This window comes from Neoarius graeffei, chromosome 15, assembly GCF_027579695.1.
Source record: "Neoarius graeffei isolate fNeoGra1 chromosome 15, fNeoGra1.pri, whole genome shotgun sequence".
Lineage (NCBI taxonomy): Eukaryota > Metazoa > Chordata > Actinopteri > Siluriformes > Ariidae > Neoarius > Neoarius graeffei.
Genome location: NC_083583.1, coordinates 52,401,612 through 52,425,795, shown reverse-complemented (window position 1 = coordinate 52,425,795; position 24,184 = coordinate 52,401,612). Strand labels below are relative to the sequence as shown.

The 24,184-nt window shown below is 40.7% G+C and overlaps 1 protein-coding gene across 5 annotated transcripts in view; it reads right to left on the bottom strand.

The window, feature by feature from the left end:
* LOC132899574 (cAMP-specific 3',5'-cyclic phosphodiesterase 4C-like) overlaps positions 1 to 24,184 on the bottom strand; it is a 198,340-nt gene that overhangs the window by 100,998 nt on the left and 73,158 nt on the right. Inside the window, exon 1 of one of the 5 annotated variants that reach the window (XM_060941585.1) lies at positions 11,844 to 12,241. The exons of 3 other annotated variants lie outside the window; for them this stretch is intronic. In XM_060941585.1, the coding sequence (XP_060797568.1) occupies positions 11,844 to 12,202 (359 nt within the window). In that variant the 5' untranslated portion in view covers positions 12,203 to 12,241. Of the gene's footprint in view, positions 1 to 11,843; positions 12,242 to 24,184 lie in introns of those variants that run through there. One more of the 5 variants, XM_060941586.1, reaches the window with a different exon arrangement.

The window sequence follows — 24,184 nt, the reverse complement described above, 5'->3', positions numbered from 1 at the left end:
CTTCATCTTCCAGACCTCACCTTGATCTCCACTGTTTCTGTGAACTGCCATTTCTTAATAACATTACAATCTGAGGAAACAGCTACCTGAAAACACTTTGCTATGTTCTTGTAGCCTTCTCCTGCTTTGTGAGCATCAATTATTTTATTATTCAGAATGCGAGGGAGTTGCTTAGAGGAGCCCATGGCTGTTGATTTTGGGGACAAGTTTGAGGAGTCAGAGAATTTATACAGCTTTGAAATCTGCATCATCTGACCTTTCCTAATGAAGAATTTGAACAAGCCACAGCTCAATAAGCTAATTAAGGTCTGGAACCTTGGTAAAAGTTACCTGAGAACTCTTTTGCATGGTGTTCCTTTTCTTTTTTCACTCTCCAATTAATTGCACAAAACAAAAATAATACACAAATTTTGCAGAAAATGCTGAAAAGAAATGTGTCATCTTTACCTTTATGCCTTTTGGTGATCAGTTCATCTTCTGCTCACTTAACTATTCACAGTAACAGACATTTTCAGTAAGGGTGCCCAAACTTTTGCATGCCACTGTATAATAATAATAACATTGGCTGGCTTTTTTTTGTGGTATATCAGCTATATTCCATTCAGCTAGCATGATATTGAACTCTTGCTAGCTGAATGGAATATATCTGAGAGACCACTCAACGCCAGCCAATATTATTTAAATATTTGATTTTGAAAAAACTTAAGTAAGCGTACTATGATTTGAGAAAACTCACCCTGTGTCTGAAATCACTCACTCATTCACTAGTTCCTACTCGCTATATAGGGAATTACTATATAGAGGACATATATATAGAGTGAGCGCATTGGTAAAATGAAAAAACACTTTCGGACACTGCTCCGCTGTGCCGTTACTTACGTCATTACTGTCGCACAATTAAAGCGTGCCAGATCAGTCGGCTGGCGGGTTTTCATTCAAAGTAATAAACGCATGCATGTACAGTATTTTTGTGATAAATCCATATTATACTGAACGTATTTCCAACATTAATAAATACAAAGTACTTTGTGTCTGCTGCATCTTTCAGTTCTTTTTAATCAAGGCTGAATCCTTTCTTCTTTGCCGCTGCTTTTTATTAAATAAAATTTGAGGCTTTTAATTAATTCCTCACTCTGTACTGTAACTTTTATTCTTGTATTTTATCTTTTATTCTATTGTAGCTTATTTTCTATTCTCTTACTATTTTTAATTGTGCTCGAATGTCCATTTATAATGTGTTTCTTCCTCTGTCCGTTCACCCCAACACACTTTTTTTCTTTCAGCATGACCGCAATGCATGATGGGATATATTGCTTGGTTAGTGACCATCGGTTGTACACTACTTTTCACAGTGTACAGTGGTGCTTGAAAGTTTGTGAACCCTTTAGAATTTTCTATATTTCTGCATAAATATGACCGAAAACATCATCAGATTTTCACACAAGTCCTAAAAGTAGATAAAGAGAACCCAGTTAAACAAATGAGACAAAAATATTATACTTGGTCATTTATTTATTGAGGAAAATGATCCAATATTACATATCTGTGAGTGGCAAAAGTATGTGAACCCCAAGGATTAGCAGTTAATTTGAAGGTGAAATGAGAGTCGGGTGTTTTCAATCAATGGGATGACAATCAGGTGTGAGTGGGCACCCCGTTTTATTTAAATAACAGGGATCTATCAAAGTCTGATCTTCACATCACATGTTTGTGGAAGTGTATCATGGCACGAACAAAGGAGATTTCTGAGGACCTCAGAAAAAGCGTTGTTGATGCTCATCAGGCTGGAAAAGGTTACAGAACCATCTCTAAAGAGTTTGGACTCCACCAATCCACAGTCAGACAGATTGTGTACAAATGGAGGAAATTCAAGACCATTGTTACCCTCCCCAGGAGTGGTTGACCAAAAAAGATCACTCCAAGAGCAAGGCGTGTAATAGTTGGCGAGGTCACAAAGTACCCCAGGGTAACTTCTAAGCGACTGAAGGCCTCTCTCACATTGGCTAATGTTAATGTTCATGAGTCCACCATCAGGAGAACACTGAACAACAATGGTGTACATGGCAGGGTTGCAAGGAGAAAGCCACTGCTCTCCAAAAAAAATATTGCTGCTTGTCTGCAGTTTGCTAAAGATCACATGGACAAGCCAGAAGTCTCTTGGAAAAATGTTTTGTGGACGGATGAGACCAAAATAGAAGTTTTTGGTTTAAATGAGAAGCGATATGTTTGGAGAAAGGAAAACACTGCATTCCAGCACAAGAACCTTATCCCATCTGTGAAACATGGTGGTGGTAGTATCATGGTTTGGGCCTGTTTTGCTGCATCTGGGCCAGGACAGCTTGCCATCATTGATGGAACAATGAATTCTGAATTATACCAGCGAATTCTAAAGGAAAATGTCAGGACATCTGTCCATGAAGTGAATCTCAAGAGAAGGTGGGTCATGCAGCAAGACAATGACCCTAAGCACACAAGTCGTTCTACCAACGAATGGTTAAAGGTCTCCTTGCATCGTTTTTTCATTAATTGTGCGGTGGTCTCTAGTATGAATGAATGCCCTGTGAGCCAGTTTTGGTGAAAAAAATGCTGTGGTTCTCCTGTTTCAGGCTGTTCTAGTTTGGTGGAGGAGTGGGTGGCGGGAGAACGACAGGATTTCAGCTCTTACTCATTAATATTCATGACATGTAAACGTGTTACCTCTGACTGGCTAACAGCAATCAGTAAACGTGTTACCTCTGATTGGCTAACAGCACTGTGACGCTACCTCCAGTGGGTCAGAACAATTAGATGTGGGTGTCTTTGTAAAAACTGTTTTGATTGGCTATTATGGTCTCGACATCGATGTTTTGACCAATAACAATGTAGATAACACGAATTTTACATCACATTCCACAAGATTTAAACAAGATTAAAGATGGCGACTTACAAATAATGTGTAAACATCGTTGGAGTTAATAAAGTTTGAACAGCATGAAGGAACATACCCCAACCCCCCGAAATTAATAAAAAAAAATTCTCAACGGATTTGCCATAATATAAAAAGGTCGTTTTTTTACTCAGAAAAAGCGGAAATCCACCAAAAAGCAGAAAACTTTCATCCCTGCCTAGCTTGTGACCATGTCATGCATGCTAACGTGGAGAATATGAACATGCTATTTTGTAACAAAAACCTTCGAACAAAAAGTTCGTGTTTTACTTACAGCTTGTGAGCTGGTGGTCGATTGTCTTGACTACAGATCCAAGTATTAAAAACAACCTTGAAGCAAAACCACTACTGAAAGCACCGAAGTTTGAAAAGTCACTGTGGTTGAAATGATCAGAACACAGTACTAACGTTGCATTATACTTCGCTGGTGGTGTTCCAAAGATAAATTCCAACCATTTCTTCTTCACCTCTTCTATCTTGCAACGTTGCTCCGCTTAGGTTTCGTTTCTGTCGGCGGCTCCAGCCCAACTTTGGACGCTCGTAACTCGGGCAGGGGAGGTCCCAGCCTCCCCAAACTTGGCAGCCAGCGACTTCTGCCCTCTCCCCAACGAACCAGTGCTGCCAGGGCAGGCTACCCCTGCGCTTTGGGACACAATTCACCCCGAGGCGAGCCGCGGCGCTCCGCTTAGGTTTCGTTTCTGTCGGCGGTGCCAGCCCGACTTTGAACGCTTGTAACTCGCACAGGGGAGGTCCCAGCCTCCCCAAACATGCAACGTTGATGTGTTACTGCCACAAATAACACAGGCACGAACTTGTTCAGACATGTTTTCAGCTTGCTGTTAGGTGCTCTTCGTGAGCTACTGACAAGATGGGCTCTGCTATCTGTCCTCGCGCTTAAATCCAAACTTTCTTCCCGTGGGCGGTCGCAAGCCAAGGTGGGCGAGGCCATGAATACTAATTTTCGAAGTGACATCAGTTCGTAGGGCTTTTTCTGGTCCGCTCGTTTTTCCGACTATTTTCTTTCATAAGCTAATACAGGGAATGGGAGTAGAATTACATTTTCACATGCAGCATGCATATGCAACTCGGAGTGAACTATGGTATTTCAAAAAGAGCCAGTATTAAACGTTTTTGGTGGAAGGGCACCTTTCAAGAAGAACAAAGTTAATGTTTTGGAATGGCCAAGTCAAAGTCCTGACCTTAACCCAATCGAAATGTTGTGGAAGGACCTGAAGCGAGCAGTTCATGTGAGGAAACCCACCAACATCCCAGAGTTGAAGCTGTTCTGTACGGAGGAATGGGCTAAAATTCCTCCAAGCCGGTGTGCAGGACTGATCAACAGTTACCGCAAATGTTTAGTTGCAGTTATTGCTGCACAAGGGGGTCACACCAGATACTGAAAGCAAAGGTTCACATACTTTTGCCACTCGCAGATATGTAATATTGGATCATTTTCCTCGATAAATAAATGACCAAGTATAATATTTTTGTCTCATTTGTTTAACTGGGTTCTCTTTATCTACTTTTAGGACTTGTGTGAAAATCTGATGATGTTTTAGGTCATATTCATGCAGAAATATAGAAAATTCTAAAGGATTCACAAACTTTCAAGCACCACTGTAATAATTCTCATTATATATTCGGACAGCACTACAAAATGGCAAAGTAGTGAGTGATTTCGGACACAGGGTCAGAAATGACCATCAGAGTGAACCATGCACTCAAGTACTGTAAGGAGAGCACATGTATTTCATTACTTTCAACCCATGACCTACACTTAAACCTAACCATAACCATGTTGGCTCATTTAGATTTTTAAATAAAAGCAAACCTGATAAAAAAAAAAAAAATTGAAGGCCCTTTCCAAACAATAAAGATGGAGATCTGAGAGAGGAATACTGCCAAACAACTGATCCAAACAGTTCTAAACAAATAATCAACAAACAGCTTTCCTCTGACATCGTGAGCAAACATCTCCAAACCCTCCTAAATCTCCATCTTACTCATTCCAGTGGCATTTCTCAACCTCCTGTGCATACTGTTCTCAGAAAAAAATGCCTTGTGTTTAACTCAACCGCAGGTCTATTAGTCAGGAAAACAGATTTGCTGATGAACTCAAAAGATTGAGCTTTTCCCTTTATCTGATGCACAGCTGTGTTCCAGTCATATATACGTCATAATTCGTGACTAAACCAGACACACACACACACACACACTGTTAGAAATGAAACCGTCTCATTAAGAAAGGAAAAACTTGCTCAAAACAGAAAGAAAAAAGTTCGAAAACAGCAGTGGGAACAAGTACAGTAAAATGAGATTTAAGCTGAAGTAGGGTTGGCTGGTCTTGTGTCAACACATCCATCCTGAAAGGTATTTCAAAGTGAAAGTACATAACAAAATGATAAAGTTAAAGGGGAACTGAAAGCAAATTTTTTATGATCAAAATTCTATTTATCTCATTTTATAAACTATAGGAATGCATTTCTGACAGCTATACCGTCACTGCTATAGCAAGTTATGAGTGTTTGAAATATGCTCTGTAATGCATCAGTCCATATGTCAAAGCAATGGCAGTAAACGAGATTCACTGAGACCTGTGTGAGACTTCATAGGAAGGAAGTAAAACGTACAGCGGAAATCAGTGACCAACATCTGCCAATGCTGTCAAAAGACGCGCGCACGCCCTCCTTCGAATGCTGACGTAATCAAGCCGGAAGTTTTCCCTGTGTCCAAAATCGCTCCCTACTCACTATAACCTGTGCACTATATAGTGTGGATGCCATTTTATAGTGCTGTCCGAAACCTTAGTGTGGATTATGTGGGAAATGCGCTCAGCATAATCACAAAAATACATGTATGTATTTATTATTTTGAAAACCCACCAACTGCCTGATCTGCCACATTTTAATTGTGCGACAGTAATGGCGTAAATACCAGCGTGATGGACTAGTCCTTATCCTGTCGTCTTTCCAACTCTTCTCTACTCCATGTTGGTTCGAAGTTGTATGGAATAATCTTCATCACTGATGAAGCTGGCAAATCTCGAAATTAATCTAAATTGGAATGATATGGCGATCTGGCTGCTGTGTAAACAGTTTTCAAAATGGCGGCACTGACACTTCACGTTTGAAGTCTCGCACAAGCCTCGTGAAGATCGCGCGGATAAGCGACGCCTGCCGTGGACCAAACGAACTACATTCAACATGGCTAAAAACTGAAAATGCTGATAAGTGTAATATAATATGCCAATACGAGTCACGCTATAAGGTTAATAAAAGCGAAAACATAATTGAATAACACGTTAATTAAGAAATAAAGCAAGTTTAAAAATGACTTCAGTTCCCCTTTAAGTAAGGGATAATGCACAGCAAGCAGGTCCTTATTGTGAAATAAACCCTAACAGGGTGATGCAGGACCCTGACAAAAAAAAAAAAAAAAAAAAAAAAAAAATATATATATATATATATATATATATATATATATATATATATATATATATATATATATATATATATTCATTAAAAATGATTTTATTGATTTGCAAAATATTTTATTGCTTTAGCTAAAAAAAAGAAATGATTTTGTTGGACGTTTTGTATAAAGTTTTTACTTATTGAATTTGCAAAAAATAAAGATAAAAATGCTCTGTTTCTCAAAATCCAGTGAATGTGGATAGAATAAAACAGTTATTCCACTCAATCTCATCATACATGGCTTAGAGCCAAGTTGGTGCTACGCACCTTGTCAGCTGTCAGCTCATGTACGACTTGATTTCATGGAATAACTGTTATATAGAAGTCAGGATGGTTCTATCGGTAGATATATGCTTGTATCACGATTAGCATCATTCAGTTCACAGGAAAGGTTAGCAGGGTTAAAGTTGCAGTTGGGGTGGTGTTAGGGTTTATGCCTCTCCAGGAACTGACTTCGCTTTTATGAAATACTGCAAAATCCAACCACATCCTCAGTAGTGATTTGAGTTTGTGAGAATTTCCTGAGGGCGGCATAGTGGTGTAGTGGTTAGCACTGTCGCCTCACAGCAAGAAGGTCCGGGTTCGAGCCCAGTGGCTGACGAGGGCCTTTCTGTGTGGAGTTTGCATGTTCTCCCCGTGTCTTCGTGGGTTTCCTCCAGGTGCTCCGGTTTCCCCCACAGTCCAAAGACATGCAGGTTAGGTTAACTGGTGACTCTAAATTGACCGTAGGTGTGAATGTTAGTGTGAATGGTTGTTCTACAGGGTCGCAGGCAAGCTGGAGCCTATCCCAGCTGACTACGGGCGAAAGGCGGGGTACACCCTGGACAAGTCGCCAGGTCATCACAGGGCTGACACACAGACAACCATTCACACTCACATTCACACCTACGGTCAATTTAGAGTCACCAGTTAACCTAACCTGCATGTCTTTGGACTGTGGGGGAAACCGGAGCACCCGGAGGAAACCCACGCGGACACGGGGAGAACATGCAAACTCCGCACAGAAAGGCCCTCGCCGGCCACGGGGCTCGAACCCGGACCTTCTTGCTGTGAGGCGACAGTGCTAACCACTACACCACCGTGCCCCCCGAATGGAAATATAAGTAGTACATAGTTTATATTTTTTCATGGTCATGTAATGGCTTGAGTACGAGTGTTAATTTTTAATGATACTTAGTTGAAATACAAATGCCATAAATGGTGATGTAACTATAGTAACAAACTAACTTCCTTCCACTTCTATTTATGTGCAAAACACAAGTAAGGACCTTAACAACAACACTAAGACGTGTGTGAACAATTATACTGAGAAAGTCTCTACAGTACACTGACCATAATTCTTGTCTGCTGCTGTATGGAAATAGTCAGCTCCTGATTTATAGATTTGCTCAGAATCGAGAACCTGATTCTTTTTACAGCAACACTTTCCTATCTGACAAGAGTAGAAAGTAACCAGCTGCTAAAACACACATATAGCATTCGTACAAGCATGTTTATCTTTAGCGGGCACTGTTTAAGTTTCTCCTTAAGAAGCAAATGCCCCCTTTATCTTTTCTGACAATGGAGCTGGTCACTGATAATGGAGGCTCTCTCCTGAGAGAGTGCTTTTCTGGAGTTGTCTTGTTTATCTGGTTTGGTACATTTTTATAATGGTGTGTGCATATAGTTGTGATTTGTATAACTGTACGTTTCATGTGGTGTATTTGCATTTTGGTTAGAACGTGCTGAAAATGAACACAACTCCATTTTACGCCATTGTACTATTTTACGCTGTTCATTTGTGTAAAATAGTGATGACATGGCCAGGGCCAGGTGATATAAATGAGCTAGAGAGGCGAAACTCTTCTTTTCTCATCTCATCTCATTATCTCTAGCCGCTTTATCCTGTTCTACAGGGTCGCAGGCAAGCTGGAGCCTATCCCAGCTGACTACAGGCGAAAGGCGGGGTACACCCTGGACAAGTCGCCAGGTCATCACAGGGCTGACACATAGACACCACGGGCGATTGATCTAAGACAACGAGGGAGGCTCAGCCTCCTCTAAAAATGACGAACATCGTGTAGGATGAATTGTGCTAGGCTTATGTTATAGCCGACCTTATAACATTGCTATTTCAGATCCAGAATCATTATGTGCTCAACCCAACTACAGTGCGAAATCATTCCGTTATAACTTTAATGTGTGCGTGAGTTTTTCCCCCTCGTGACAGCGCGATGCAGCGCAGCCTCAGTGGACTTCAATGGCATTTGGGAGCTCTGCGCTTTCAATCTCAAAATGCAAGACGATTATTGGACAAATACTGCGAAAACGCCCGCCCACAGACTCCGAGGCTCACATGGGTGGGATATGGCAAAGCTTTCCACGAGGAGACTGGTGATTGGTGAAAGCAGCCGGATATTTTCTTTGATTGACAGCTCGTTTCAACTATAGACAGGCAGCGGTGAATCTCAGTTCAGTCCCATGCGGATTCGCAAGTGGTGTGGTGTATTGTAAGAGATCAGCTTACATTTCGATTTCATTCATTACATACGGTTTCTACCAGCTTTTTTAGTTTGTATATATTTTCATTGTAAATAAAGTGTAAATATAGTGTTGTCAAGTTTGCTATCTTAGTTCCAGAAATTTTGTTTATTTGAGTGACTGAACTTGAACTTGAGGGGGCTAGTCAGCTAGCAAGAAAGCTGCGCACGGATGCCAAGCATTGCTGATTTAATTTTGGCGAAGCCATTTGCCAGTCTTCCTTTCGAGGAAAAAATTAAAATTAAAGAGACCAACGCCTCAAATTGACTTGGTGAAAAAGGTCGGGAATAATATTCGTTCCTTTCAGCTCTCCTGGTACGAGAAAGTGAATTGGCTAACAGCAAGTGACCCACATCAACAACAGTAAATAGGCTACTTTAGTAATATGTCATGGATGGGCCAAAAATATAGAATCTATTTAAAATGTTTATTCTGAGTATATTATATTGGAATATATATTTTTCTGGATATGAATTAAACACAGCTACAATTTGGAAAACATTTTTAAACACAAACACAGCCGAGAACATTTCACACAGACCAGTTAACCTAACCTGCATGTCTTTGGACTGTGGGGGAAACCGGAGCACCCGGATTAAAAGTGAAGGGTTATCACAATTGTCAATAAAACATTTCTCAGTCAAAATAAGTAAAATATAGGAAAAGTGTCATTGAATGAAATGTGTGGCACCCAGCTGCTGAGGTTCCTGACAAAGAGCTGCTTTCAATAATGATCAATTTTTAAACAACATGCCACAATTTTAAAATATAAAATGTTAAAATATACCCCCCCCAACACCACCATCATGTATATTGGACAGTAGGCTAATGGGCCAAAAGAACCTGTTATTTCACAGTTTGTGACCCTGCCAACAATCAGCCAGATCAGAGGCAAGAGTATGGGCAAAATTGATGTTTTTTCTTTTAAAATCTGGGAATATCGTAACCGACCAGCCTCCCCTGTTTGAAAGACTACCAGCTGCCACTGATAGACACAGACAACCATTCACACCTACGGTCAATTTAGAGTCACCAGTTAACCTAACCTGCATGTCTTTGGACTGTTGGGGAAACCAGAGCACACCCACGTGGACAACATGCAAACTCCACACAGAAAGGCCCTCGCCGGCCACGGGGCTCAAACCCGGACCTTCTTGCTGTGAGGCGACAGCGCTAACCACTACACCACCGTGCCGCCCAAACTCTTCTTTTCTTTCAAGAAAAAAATTAAAATAAGCTTCATAGTTTGCCATGAACATGTTTATAAGTATTAAGTTATGGATAGATATTAGATTGTAGCCCTGCCATGTAATATACACAACCATCATCCCTCAGTGAAGTACAGCAATCCAAGTCTTTCTTTATAACCCCTGAGCTAAAATATTGATACACTGATCTTCAAGTTTAAAGAAATCTTTTCATTACTTCTGCTCAAGAGGAGAATGAAAAAGCAAATTATCTCTCTGATCTTTCCCCCCCACCCCGTGATATCAAATCCAGACATTCTTCAAGCACATGACCAAGAGAATAAACAGCTAGTTAAAAATAAATAAATAAATAAATAAATAAATCCTGTGGACTCATCTCATTCACCTTCAAATGAACATGTTAATCATCCACTTGCGTTCTGTTAATTCACAACTAAAATCTCATTGATCTGAAGCTCCTTTGGTCCCCTGGCCAGTTTAGAATGAGATCTAGGCACTGGAATGCTTAATGCAATAAACAATAAACAGTTTTCCTCTAAATCTTTTGCTTCTTGTTCATTCCAGACATTTTTGTCCATGTCTCTGATGACTAATGAAAATACTTGTACATAATAAATAATGTGGAGCTGATTTGTATGAGAAAGATTCAAGATCTGAACAAGTCCAAGTCTTATCTAAAGCTATCAGTTCCACAGCAGTAGAGACTGGTAGATTTGTGAGGCCAAAACACACACACAAGCCTCTTAAGATACAGAGTCGAGATAGCAGACACTGATGTAAAGCATAACAAGGGAACAAATCAGCAGAATGACTGATCTTGATACTTCTTACTATGATATACACACACAGTATGCATCGAGTGGAAAGATAGTTCTCATTTTCAAAAAAACGTTGCATTATACATTTCTATATAACATTCTGGACAATCTGTTGGTCATGACCTCGGTGAAAAAAAAACAAAAACTCTTATGTAAGACTCCATGGAAACAGTTTAAGACCATCTGAGCAATGGAAATGTTTATATGAGGATCAGAGAGACATCTGTACAATTGCACTCATCTGTAAACTCTAAGAGTAGTTACACTGTCTACAAAGACAGATTGATGGACTGCTACATTTATCGTTTGCTCATCAAAAATTCCCTCACAAATTGAGGGTTTAAAATCCACGTGCCACTGCTTGAAGAAATTGTGTATATAATTTGCTAAAAATTGCATTTTCATCCAGGTTAGCGCTGCAGTTAATCTCACTATTCCGAATAACTTGTATATTAAAAGGCATGATGTTAATTTTGAGATGTTTAGTGAGCTTTCATGGAATCTACAAAGCTTGGGTAGATTTGTTTTTTTCCAAGTACTGATGAGTGGGGCAAAACAGAGCCTGCTGATCGACTGTCCCTAGTGAACACTACCACCTAAGGCAGAAGAAAAGTTCTGAACCTAAGACAAAACAAAAGGCTCTTTTCTTTGCTCCACATAACAGCTTACTCCAGAAACACATCTTCTGCTTTTACCAGCAGATTACCTAAGCAACACCACAGAGTCTTGTGTCTGCAAGCTTCATCTTGATGCTCAAAGTTGGATGATATGCAGAAGCAGAGCAGTAATGTGACGCTGATCAAAAGAAAGGCACTACGGTACATATTTAAAATCAAATGAGTAAGGTGACCATGCTGTGTGAAGAATATCTGCCCAGAGGGCAAAACTTGCGCAATACCTGGGTGTATGGGCCAAAGTGAAGCGCCGCTGGAGAACAATGCTGCGGTTCATCAGAAGTTTCCTGAACAGCAGAGGTGAGTTGCGTGGAGAGTTGCGGGGAGACTGTTTTGAGTTCGGGGATTCACACGGAGACCCTCCTGAGGATCTTGGCTTCAGCTTGATGGCCTGAGCTCTGGTTACAGAGCTGTCCTCTTTTTGTGTCTCACTCATTCTCCCAAAGTTCTTTGAGCTCCTCCAGGCTGGACTAAACTCGATGATGGATGGCCAGTATTCCCTGATATTATTCCCAGAAACCCCAGGAAGTCTGTACAAGTTCACACGAGGGATTGACAAAGTGTCAAAAAGGAATTTAGTCATTCTCCAGAGGTCCCATGTCAGACTCAGGATGGTCTCACCTAACTCACAGGAGTTGCTGAGTAGTTTTAATTCATCACCTCCCATCTATTCCTAGTTCTATTTACATTACGAGACTTCACTCCCTCCCCCTGCCTAAATATGGCCAGATGAATTACTGGGAGGTTTAGACTGCAGGAATTGAGAGGCTGCGGTTGGAGAAAATTAGGGAGGAGATATAGTGGACAAGGCAAAGGGTTGGCTTGGCCTGGAAACCCACAAAGGACTGCATGGTTGGAGTAAAGGGAAGGAAAAAAGTTCACTGCATAATCATTTCCTTTCTCAGCCCGTGTGTATATAAACATTAACTACCCTCTCCCCGTCTCTGTAGCACTGAACTTTCCAAACTGCTGGCCTGTCTCAGGCCACAACCCACACTTTCTCCCAGACTATGGTCTGCCTTGCCAGCTTGCCAACAACAGACACTCAGTCAGTACATGAGTGTGAAAAAAAAGAGAAAGAAAAGAGCAGCTGTGGAGTCACAATGGTGTGATGTATGAGGCCTTCCTCGGTTTACGTATTTTACCCATTGACAATGAGATGCTGTTTTCTAACCTCCTATGTAATTTATTTGTTCTGTGTCGTTTCATTGACCCAAAACCTATTTTCTCCCAAGAGTTAGCCTTATATAGTAACACTATGCAACTATGATATCAGTCAGTAGCAGGGGCGCCGCCAGAAATTTTGGGCCCCATGAAAGATTAGAATTTTGGGCCCCCCAACTTTGCCCACCCTCGTCACAATTGCACTATTGTCATTATTTGACTTTTGATAGCCCATGGACCTTGAGTTTGTGACTTTGTTATTACATTTTATGTATTAACCTACCAGGGACTAGATGAAAACTGGTCAGTGACTAATTCTGGTGCACTTACAATCACAAATGAAAATTCAAGATTTTGCCTTTTATCTTTGATCTAGCAAACTGTATATGGCGCTCGCTCATTAAAAACTTCAATCCTAAAGCATTTATGGGTTGTATTGCTGCTTACCTCCTTCTCCAAAGGGGGGTTCAGTGGTTTGGTAGGGCGGAGGTCCCCCTGAGGCTGAATCTATGCATATTTAGGGCACCCCATTAGTTATGAAACTGGTTATTAGCACTAGTTATCAGCACCAGCATAACGTAATATTTCATCTTGTTTATCACACAAGTCAGTTCAGTTATTAAAATGGAAAAAAATGTCACTGTACAAACTGTAAAAGTGTTCTCTTGATAGGCTAATCCAACCACGTTCATACTGTTCATTTACCATTCGCTAATATTTTGAACACACATGTGAGCGATAGCTACCTTTCTTTGGGAAAAACTGAGTGACCAGTTGCCTGCCTCTCCGGTCCCTCTCAGCTTTCAGCTGCCTTGCTTTACGTTTTTGACAGCCACTCTTCATATTTAGCGATCATAGACTGTACGCACTCCACTGCTGGCTGGCTGGCTGCTGCACCGCGACACAGCAGCAAGTAGCGTTGCACTGATCAGCACACAGATTTAACGCATCGCGCTTCTACCAGAACTGGACCGTACCATTTCGCAAAAGGGGGAGGGTTAAATGACAATATGTTGAAGAACTCAAGAAATAGACAACCTTGTTCAATTAGCTCATTTTACCAGATGGAATATTGCATTGTTGTTATTTCAAAAGTCTTATTAAAATCATTAGAAGCATATTATCAGCCCCTTAAAGGGCCCCATGGCAGTGCTGGGCCCCTAGAATTGTTCTAACCTTTCCCCCCCTGGCGGCGCCCATGGTCAGTAGCAAAACCAATAAAACAGCCTCATCGTGTTATACAGTACACCGTCAGAAACAGGGGTACAGTAGGAGTTCATTTCTGTCCCGTAAGGTACAATCTGCATTAATGTACCCCCCTAAGGCTCATTACTGGACCTCAAAGCAACTATTACCCCTTTTCCACCAAATCAGTTCCAGGGCTGGTTCGGGGCCAGTGCTGGTGCAGGTTCACAACTCATTCAACTTGCGAGCCAGCTGAGAACCTTTTTAGGGCCAAAAAAGTACATATATGATCCCAAGTAGTATATAAAAGTACCTTAGAAGGTACTGCCTCAGTGACAAGCCGTTGTATCCTTAAAGATACAATAATGTACAGGGTGTTTCAAAAGAAATTCACAATCTAATAACTTTGCCAATTCTTGTTCAATTGACCTCAAATTTTAACAGCATGTGTGGAAACAGGTCAAAATTTTATGCTTAATATTTTTGTTTGTATCTTTTTAGGTATAGAAATTCCATTCACTGGAAAAGAAAAGGTGTTTTGTGTGTTGGAGTTCGCTCGAACACAGTCGAACAAGGCTGTGCAGTGTACATTTATGAGAGAATTCTCTAAAATTGCACCAACTGCAATGCAGATTTGGCCATGGCACAAAAAGTTCAAAGAGGAAGCCTGTGTGTGCAGGGCAAAAGGATCTGGACAACCACCAGCATCGGAAGAGATGGTCGAGCGAGTTCACAAATATTGAAAATTTGTGAAATCGTTCATGGAATCCACATACCTTTGAATTTCTCATTAAAATTTTCATGAATAAATCTTATATTGCTCAACATTAAGCCTGTTCATTTTCATTTGCCTAGACTATGTAGTTTCTGGGATATTTACATCTCAAATAATATCACATTTTTTGAAACACCTTGTACTTTATTTTCTGAGAGTGTATAGTGCCCTCCATTGTATGGCATCCTTCATAACAATGACTCATTCACATCTTTTAAAATTATAGTATTTTCTTTAAAAATGAAACCAGATATTGATACCACTAAGGTACACTGACAATACAATCTAACACTGCTATCCTAGTAAAATGATATCATATCACATCACATCACATCATATCATATTTTTTTTAGCCCTGGAACATTTCCAGTTCCCCTGGAGTATAACTATGAGATTACAAGCATATAAATTCCGTTTCACATTCATTGCCGAAGACCGTTCTCATAAAATAAACAGATGGTGGAGCCCAGGAATGTGAAATTTTGCCAGCAGTGTTTTGTAATAGTCATCTTAATACAATATTTGAACCTTGTTAAAAATATGTAATCTGAATATAAGAGAACAGTTCACTTAAGAAGATAAACCAAACAATACAGAGTAGCTTTAAACATTCAGTATATTTAGTAATTTGAAAAGAATATTGTGCTTAAGTGAAACTATACAGGATCTCTATATACAACCCCGATTCCAAAAAAGTTGGGACAAAGTACAAATTGTAAATAAAAACGGAATGCAATAATTTAAAAATCTCAAAAACTGATTTTGTATTCACAATAGAACATAGACAACATCTCAAATGTCGAAAGTGAGACATTTTGAAATTTCATGCCAAATATTGGCTCATTTGAAATTTCATGACAGCAACACATCTCAAAAAAGTTGGGACAGGGGCAATAAGAGGCTGGAAAAGTTAAAGGTACAAAAAAGGAACAGCTGGAGGACCAAATTGCAACTCATTAGGTCAATTGGCAATAGGTCATTAACATGACTGGGTATAAAAAGAGCATCTTGGAGTGGCAGCAGCTCTCAGAAGTAAAGATGGGAAGAGGATCACCAATCCCCCTAATTCTGCGCCGACAAATAGTGGAGCAATATCAGAAAGGAGTTCGACAGTGTAAAATTGCAAAGAGTTTGAACACATCATCATCTACAGTGCATAATATCATCAAAAGATTCAGAGAATCTGGAAGAATCTCTGTGCGTAAGGGTCAAGGCCGGAAAACCATACTGGGTGCCCGTGATCTTCGGGCCCTTAGACGGCACTGGATCACATACAGGCATGCTTCTGTATTGGAAATCACAAAATGGGCTCAGGAATATTTCCAGAGAACATTATCTGTGAACACAATTCACCGTGCCATCCGCCGTTGCCAGCTAAAACTCTATAGTTCAAAGAAGAAGCCGTATCTAAACATGATCCAGAAGCGCAGACGTCTTCTCTGGGCCAAGGCTCATTTAAAATGGACTGTGGCAAAGTGGAAAACTGTTCTGTGGTCAGACGAATCAAAATTTGAAGTTCTTTATGGAAATCAGGGATGCCGTGTCATTCGGACTAAAGAGAAGAAGGACGACCCAAGTTGTTATCAGCGCTCAGTTCAGAAGCCTGCATCTCTGATGGTATGAGGTTGCATTAGTGCGTGTGGCATGGGCAGCTTACACATCTGGAAAGACACCATCAATGCTGAAAGGTATATCCAGGTTCTAGAGCAACATATGCTCCCATCCAGACGACGTCTCTTTCAGGGAAGACCTTGCATTTTCCAACATGACAATGCCAAACCACATACTGCATCAATTACAGCATCATGGCTGCGTAGAAGAAGGGTCCGGGTACTGAACTGGCCAGCCTGCAGTCCAGATCTTTCACCCATAGAAAACATTTGGCGCATCATAAAACGGAAGATACGACAAAAAAGACCTAAGACAGTTGAGCAACTAGAATCCTACATTAGACAAGAATGGGTTAACATTCCTATCCCTAAACTTGAGCAACTTGTCTCCTCAGTCCCCAGACGTTTACAGACTGTTGTAAAGAGAAAAGGGGATGTCTCACAGTGGTAAACATGGCCTTGTCCCAACTTTTTTGAGATGTGTTGTTGTCATGAAATTTAAAATCACCTAATTTTTCTCTTTAAATGATGCATTTTCTCAGTTTAAACATTTGATATGTCATCTATGTTCTATTCTGAATAAAATATGGAATTTTGAAACTTCCACATCATTGCATTCTGTTTTTATTTACAATTTGTACTTTGTCCCAACTTTTTTGGAATCGGGGTTGTATTACTTGCTGCATGTTTTATTTTAAATATTGCACCCATTCATTATCCGTAACCGCTTTATCCTGTTCTACAGGGTTGCAGGCAAGCTGGAGCCTATCCCAGCTGACTATGGGTGAGAGGCAGGGTACACCCTGGACAAGTCGCCAGATCATCACAGGGCTGACACATAGACACAGACAACCATTCACACTCACATTCACACCTACGGTCAATTTAGAGCCACCAATTAGCCTAACCTGCATGTCTTTGGGGGGAAACCGGAGTACCTGAAGGAAACCCACGCAGACACGGGGAGAACATGCAAACTCCACACAGAAAGGCCCTCGCCGGCCACGGGGCTCGAACCCAGGACCTTCTTGCTGTGAGGTGACAGTGCTAACCACTGTGCCACCCTATTTTAAATATTTATTTTTTCATATTTTCATAAAATGGGCCAATAATTATGGAGCCCATTGTAGTTGTTAAATCTACAGGATTTCAGTATGATTATTGAGTGATTTCCTGAGATGTTGTAAGTCACCCTGATAATCTTGCATTCGTAACTCAGAGTCAGAGCTGTGCCGGGATGGTGGGTTCGAATCAGCTGGAAATTTATGTTGATACACAACCATATGCAGATACGTCAAAGTTCATCACAACCCAGCGTTAGGCATGAAAGAAGTGCAACTAAAGAGTGACAGACAGGAGCCAGAAGCTTATCATGGGACAGAAAGAATGTAAGTGTGTGAGAGAGTAAATTACAATGTAATACAGTACAATGATGGAAACGAGGTTGATTTTTGTTGTGGAATCCTTGTAGAGAATTCCAGAAAGTCTGCTACTGACTAACAAAAGGTATTTGTGTGTGTGGGTTTAATTTTAATTTTTTTTTATTTCAACAAAATAGATATTTATTTAGGGCGGCACGGTGGCGTAGTGGTTAGCGCTGTCACCTCACAGCAAGAAGGTCCTGGGTTCGAGCCCTGTGGCCGGTGAGGGCCTTTCTGTGCGGAGTTTGCATGTTCTCCCCGTGTCCGTGTGGGTTTCCTCCGGGTGCTCCGGTTTCCCCCACAGTCCAAAGACATGCAGGTTAGGTTAACTGGTGACTCTAAATTGACCGTAGGTGTGAATGTGAGTGTGAATGGTTGTCTGTGTCTATGTGTCAGCCCTGTGATGACCTGGCGACTTGTCCAGGGTGTACCCCGCCTTTCGCCCGTAGTCAGCTGGGATAGGCTCCAGCTTGCCTGCGACCCTGTAGAAGGATAAAGCGGCTAGAGATAATGAGCTGAGATATTTATTTAGCTATGTTTTGGCGAGTGTACTTTCATGGTCTGATATTTTTGACATGCTGTAGAGCAAAACACACAGAGTGGTGTAGTGGTTAGTACTGTTGCGTCACAGCAAGAAGGTTCTGGGTTCAAGCCCAGTGGTGGACAGGAGCCTTTCTGTGTGGAGTTTCTATGTTCTCCCTGTGTCTGTGTGGGTTTCCTCCGGGTGCTCTGGTTTCCCCGACAGTTCAAAGACATGCAGATTATGTAAAAATACCCAGCCACTGGGGTTATACAAGCCAGTGTGTACTTAGTTCCAGTCCCAAGCCCGGATAGACTAGGGAGGGTTATGTTAGGAAGGGCATCTGGTGCAAACCTATGCCAAATCAAATATGCGGAACAGATCCTCTGTGGCGAGCCCTAACAGGAGCAGCCGAAAGAAGAAGAAATAGAAATAAAACACAGATTCAATAATAAAATACATGTAGATCATAGATAGTATGGGTATGAAAAATATGCACATTGAAAGTGAACAAACTTGATAGTTTTATTCTCTGTGCTGTATTTTAGATAGTTAGTAAGCTTGGAGTGGGGTAGTTTGCGTTTATCAGTGCTGGAGATGCACAGTTACACAGGAGGCGATCCAGCAGCGTGCTGTAAGATTCCAGCGAACACCTCATCTCATCTCATTATCTGTAGCCACTTTATCCTTCTACAGGGTCGCAGGCAAGCTGGAGCCTATCCCAGCTGACTACGGGCGAAAGGCGGGGTACACCCTGGACAAGTCGCCAGGTCATCACAGGGCTGACACATAGACACAGACAACCATTCACACTCACACCTACGGTCAATTTAGAGTCACCAGTTAACCTAACCTGCATGTCATTGGACTGTGGGGGAAACCGGAGCACCCGGAGGAAACCCACACGGACATGGGGAGAACATGCAAACTCCACACAGAAAGGCCCATGTCGGCCCCGGGGCTCGAACCCAGGACCTTCTTGCTGTGAGGCGACAGCGCTAACCACTACACCACCGTGCCGCCCTCCAGCGAACACAACTGAGACATTTTGCTCTTCATCTGATACTCAGGACTCTGATGGTCATACTGATGTACACAATTTCTTTTTGCTTCTCATAAGACTTCTGTAATTTTGAGGAAACATAAGAAGATAACGATATAATCAGAGTCGCAAATACTCGGGCCGCATCCGAAACTGCATATTAATACTGTACGAAATATTTAATACACCATCAGAGTCATTAATATTTATAGTATTTAGTAAGCACTTGTGTGGTTTGGGACTTGAACTTGTTATTAATGTACAAAAGCTGTACAGAATGTTTAATATATGACAGTGATGTGCTTTCTTGTGATGAAAAGCAAAATAGAGAAAAAAAGAAATGTTTTAATAAACAAACTACTCAACAGATAATGTGGTGATTAAAAAAACAAAACAAAAAAACCCTGACCTCTTTACCAATTCAAACACAGCTGTCATGTGAATGCTTTCCAAATCCAACCAGCAGATGGGGCTGCCAGAGAATATTCCCAGCCTTACATAAAGCTTAAACACACACACACACACACACACACACACACTTTACAACAGGGAACACATTTTGTGGAGAGCAATATTAAATTTCATGGCTCACTGAAGCCTTGTTTTCGAACAAAGTATGATTATAATGAATTTCTTATTCATTTTAATTTCACAGCCTTTTTCAGGCTTTTGATAGCCTAACATAATTTAAAAGCCCCCACTTAACATTTTAATCTGATTAACAATGTCCACACTCACTACATAAGAACGTCAGAGCTTTACATCATAAATACCATAATTTAAGTATGATGGCAATTTTATATATCCATCCATCCATTATCTGTAGCCGCTTTATCCTGTTCTACAGGGTCGCAGGCAAGCCGGAGCCTATCCCAGCTGACTATGGGCGAAAGGCGGGGTACACCCTGGACAAGTCGCCAGGTTATTGCAGGGCTGACACATAGACACAGACAACCATTCACACTCACATTCACACCTACGGTCAATTTAGAGTCCCCAGTTAACCTAACCTGCATGTCTTTGGACTGTGGGGGAAACCGGAGCACCCGGAGGAAACCCACGTGGACACGGGGAGAACATGCAGACTCCACACAGAAAGGCCCTTGCCGGCCAGGGGGTTTGAACCCAGGACCTTCTTGCTGTGAGGCGACAGCGCTAACCACTACATCACCATGCCGCCCCAATTTTATATATTATTTTATTTATTTAATAAAAGAACCCTCTCTGATATGGAAGTTCAGCTGGAAACACAGGGAAACACAGTGAAAATGTGAAATATTCAGTACTGTGCAAAAGTCTTAGGCTCAAGTAAAGAAATGCTGTAGACTGAAAATAGCTTAAAAATAATGAAATATTTCAACATGGAAAAAAAACCCAAACTATAAACAGTAGTAAGCCATAATAAATGAAACAAAGTCAATATTTGGTGTGAGACGACCCTTTACTTTGAAAAAAACAAAACAAAAAAAAAACATAGTAGTCTCAGGTACAATGAGTGCAGTTTATGCGGAAATGAGCTGTAGGTTTTACTGAGCTTCTTCCAGAACCAGCCACAGTTCTTCTGGACACTTTGACTATCACACTCGCTTCTTCATTTTGCACCAAAACCCAGCAGCCTTCATTATGCTTTCTTTTTTAATCTGAAAAGTGCTGTCTTATGTAATATGCTGCTCATATGGGGGAACCTTTACAGATATAAATGTTTTTTTTTCTGTACCATTTAATTTTGTGCTGGAAAACGAATGTTTGGACTCTAAAATGTTTTTGTACTGACTCGGTATTGTAGAAATCTATAACAAAGTTTGTATGAAAAAAATAGGGTGTCTAAGACTTTTGCACAGTACTGTATGTTAATAATTTCTTCTCATTTCTATATTAAATTCCATCTCATTCTGTAAAAATATAGAGCTGCCCTTTAAAGCTAGACTGCCTTTCAAACTAAGTTTCAGTCATAAAAAGAAATTTCCCAGACACCAATTATTTTTGTTTAGTGGACCGAAAGCTACTGAATTCGAATCACAGACTTCCAATTTTATTAGTTTTTTTTAAAATAGAATAATTAATGAATTTAGGGCCATGTGGCCCTAAATTCTCCACTATTTTTTCCTGCTTCACCGTGACCCAATTCAAGATACCACATCATGCATGACGTGGTGGGCTTTCCCCGGTCACGCAAGGCATTGTGGGATACAAATTTGAAACAGGAGAGAAAAATGGAGGACGTGGGTGTGTGAATGATACGTGAAAGACTGACTACAGTAACGGAAAGCAAGAAGAAAAGATGTTATGCTGTGAAGGAAAGGAAACGCAGGACCAAACTAATAAATATCAGCGGTCAGCGAGCACCTCGGTGTGATCAGCTGTTCGTTTAGCGACAGAATGATGGAACTGTCAGTGCACGGTCAAGGTAAACCTGTAGATGGCAGTAATGCAACACTATGGATGCCAGCTGCTGTAAAACCCAAAAGAAGAAGAAGAAGAAGGTAAACCTGTGCATGCATACACGGACTTCCTCTGTCTGCTTGACTGCGTGAAGCGAGCGATTTTGTGCACGTTATTTGCTTGGGAATCCGCTCAAATTAAATACCTTCCCAGCCACAGAATGGCCTGATATTTTTGTGAGATATTACAGAAATAAACATATATCACAAGGACCAAATTTCAGAGAGAACTAAATTTCACCGATTTTATGAAATCAAAAGGCCTTCTAGCTTTAAAGAGGTCTAGGCCTATTTTACTTTCAGTTTCAGTGTTGTGTGTAAATTCCAAACCACATACAGTAATTAGCAATGTCCTCTTAACCCTTTCTGCCTTTTCACTGAATGTGACCAAAATAAATGTGTATTATGAACAGATTAGTGAAGCAACAGAGAAACCGAAGCTGTAAGCTGATTGGTTGGCGCATTGAGTACGAGAGTTCAGAAGCCTGAACCAAGAGTCTCAAGGCCAGTGGTGTCAAAACACATTCTTTTCTCGGTGCATGGCCTCTTATTCACTATGTACCACAATGGGTGGCATGATGGTGTAGTGGTTAGCACAGTCGCCTCACAGCAAGAAGGTTCCGGGTTTGAACCCAACAGCCGGCGAGGGCCTTTCTGTGTGGAGTTTGCATGTTCTCCCCGTGTCTGTGTGGGTTTGCTCCGGTTTCCCCCACAGTCCAAAGACATGCAGGTTAGGTTCACCTAACCCCTGGGTGCTCTGGTGTGGCTGCCCACTGCTGTGTGTGTTCAGTGCTTCAGATGGGTTAAATGCAGAGGATGAATTTCACTGTGCTTGAAGTGTGCATGTAACAAATAAAGGTTTCTTCTTCTTCTAATGACAGAGATTCAAATCAGTCACAGTCCAAAGTTTCACGTCCCATCGATCGAAAAACTAAAGCTGCACCAGTCCAGATATTTCAGCAGAGTTAATCTGTGCATGGTAGTATTACATAATCCTAATCATTCTTCAGTAGGAATCAAAACGATACAATTTCAGTGAACTTCAGCAAAGAAGAGCGATATGTAAATGTTAAAGTGCTCAAGTTTGCAGTGCTTTTCAGAGGAGCATCAACATCTAGTGATACAGGATCCCTACTGTAAAATTCGATCTGTATTTCTGCCTATAAAATTGCCTTGGCAACTAGAGATATGTAAGATTCCAATTATTGTTTAAAAGAATTATATACCCTTTGGAGGACAGTAGGAATGGGGAGGTTAGTGATATTTACTGTGGTGCTGAATGTTTTGTGGGGGTTATAGTAATAGTTTTTAGTACATTACATTGTCTTGTTACGAGCAGTATAACATGGACTACCTTGACAGAGGTTGGTAGGGTGCATGAAATATGTCAGATGAAAGTGACCCGGAAAAAAGAGAACCCCATGCCTTTTAGAGTGAACACCTTGGCATGGGTTTTTTTTTGCTAATGAGAAATCCCACCATTAACCATATGCAAGTATAGTTCACAGTGGGTGGAGTAATTAAGGTTATGGCCCTGAAATACAGTGCCTTGCAAAAGTATTCATACCCCTTGAACTTTTTCACATTTTTCCACCTTACAACCACGAACTTAAAAGTTTTTTTATTGAGATTTTATGTGATAGACCAACACAGAGTAGCACATAATTGTGAAGTGAAACGAAACTGATAAATGGGCTTCAAAATTTTAAACAAATAAAAATCTGAAAAATGTGGTGTGCATTAGTATTCAGCCCCCTGTACTCTGATACCTCTAAATACAATCCAGTGCAATCAATTGCCTTCAGAAGCCATCTAATTAGTTAATAGAGTCCTACTGTGTGTAATTTACTGTGTGTAAGTTCGTGGTTGTAAGGTGGAAAAATGTGAAAAAGTTCAAGGGGTATGAATACTTTTGCAAGGCACTGTAGGAACCAGATGCCAGTAATAGTGCAAGTTGTGTGACCTCCACGAGTTTTGCCCCGACCCTATCAAGGACCATGTATCTTAAGTTATCGAGTAATGGTGGTCTCTTGCTGACTCCTAATTAATTTTTTAAATATAGGTATGTGGGAGTTGGATGATGAAATTGTTCGGAATCAGGTGAGGTTGAAGGTAGAGTATGAATGTATGATGTCTGACTTCTTTTGAATTTTAAAACAAATATGGTTGAAATAAGTTTATGGTGACATATAATATAATGTACTAGACCGTAATGTTATATTATGCATAATATGTACTAAACCATAGTGTTGAGTTATACATAATATGTACTGGTACCATCATTTACTATGGTATAGTACATATTTATTTACGGTAAAAAGAGAGTCCATGATGCTCAGTGACCTTCAGTGGTCTCAGCTGATGCATAAGAGACCTAGAATGGCTCTTTTTATTTGTCTGTCTGCTA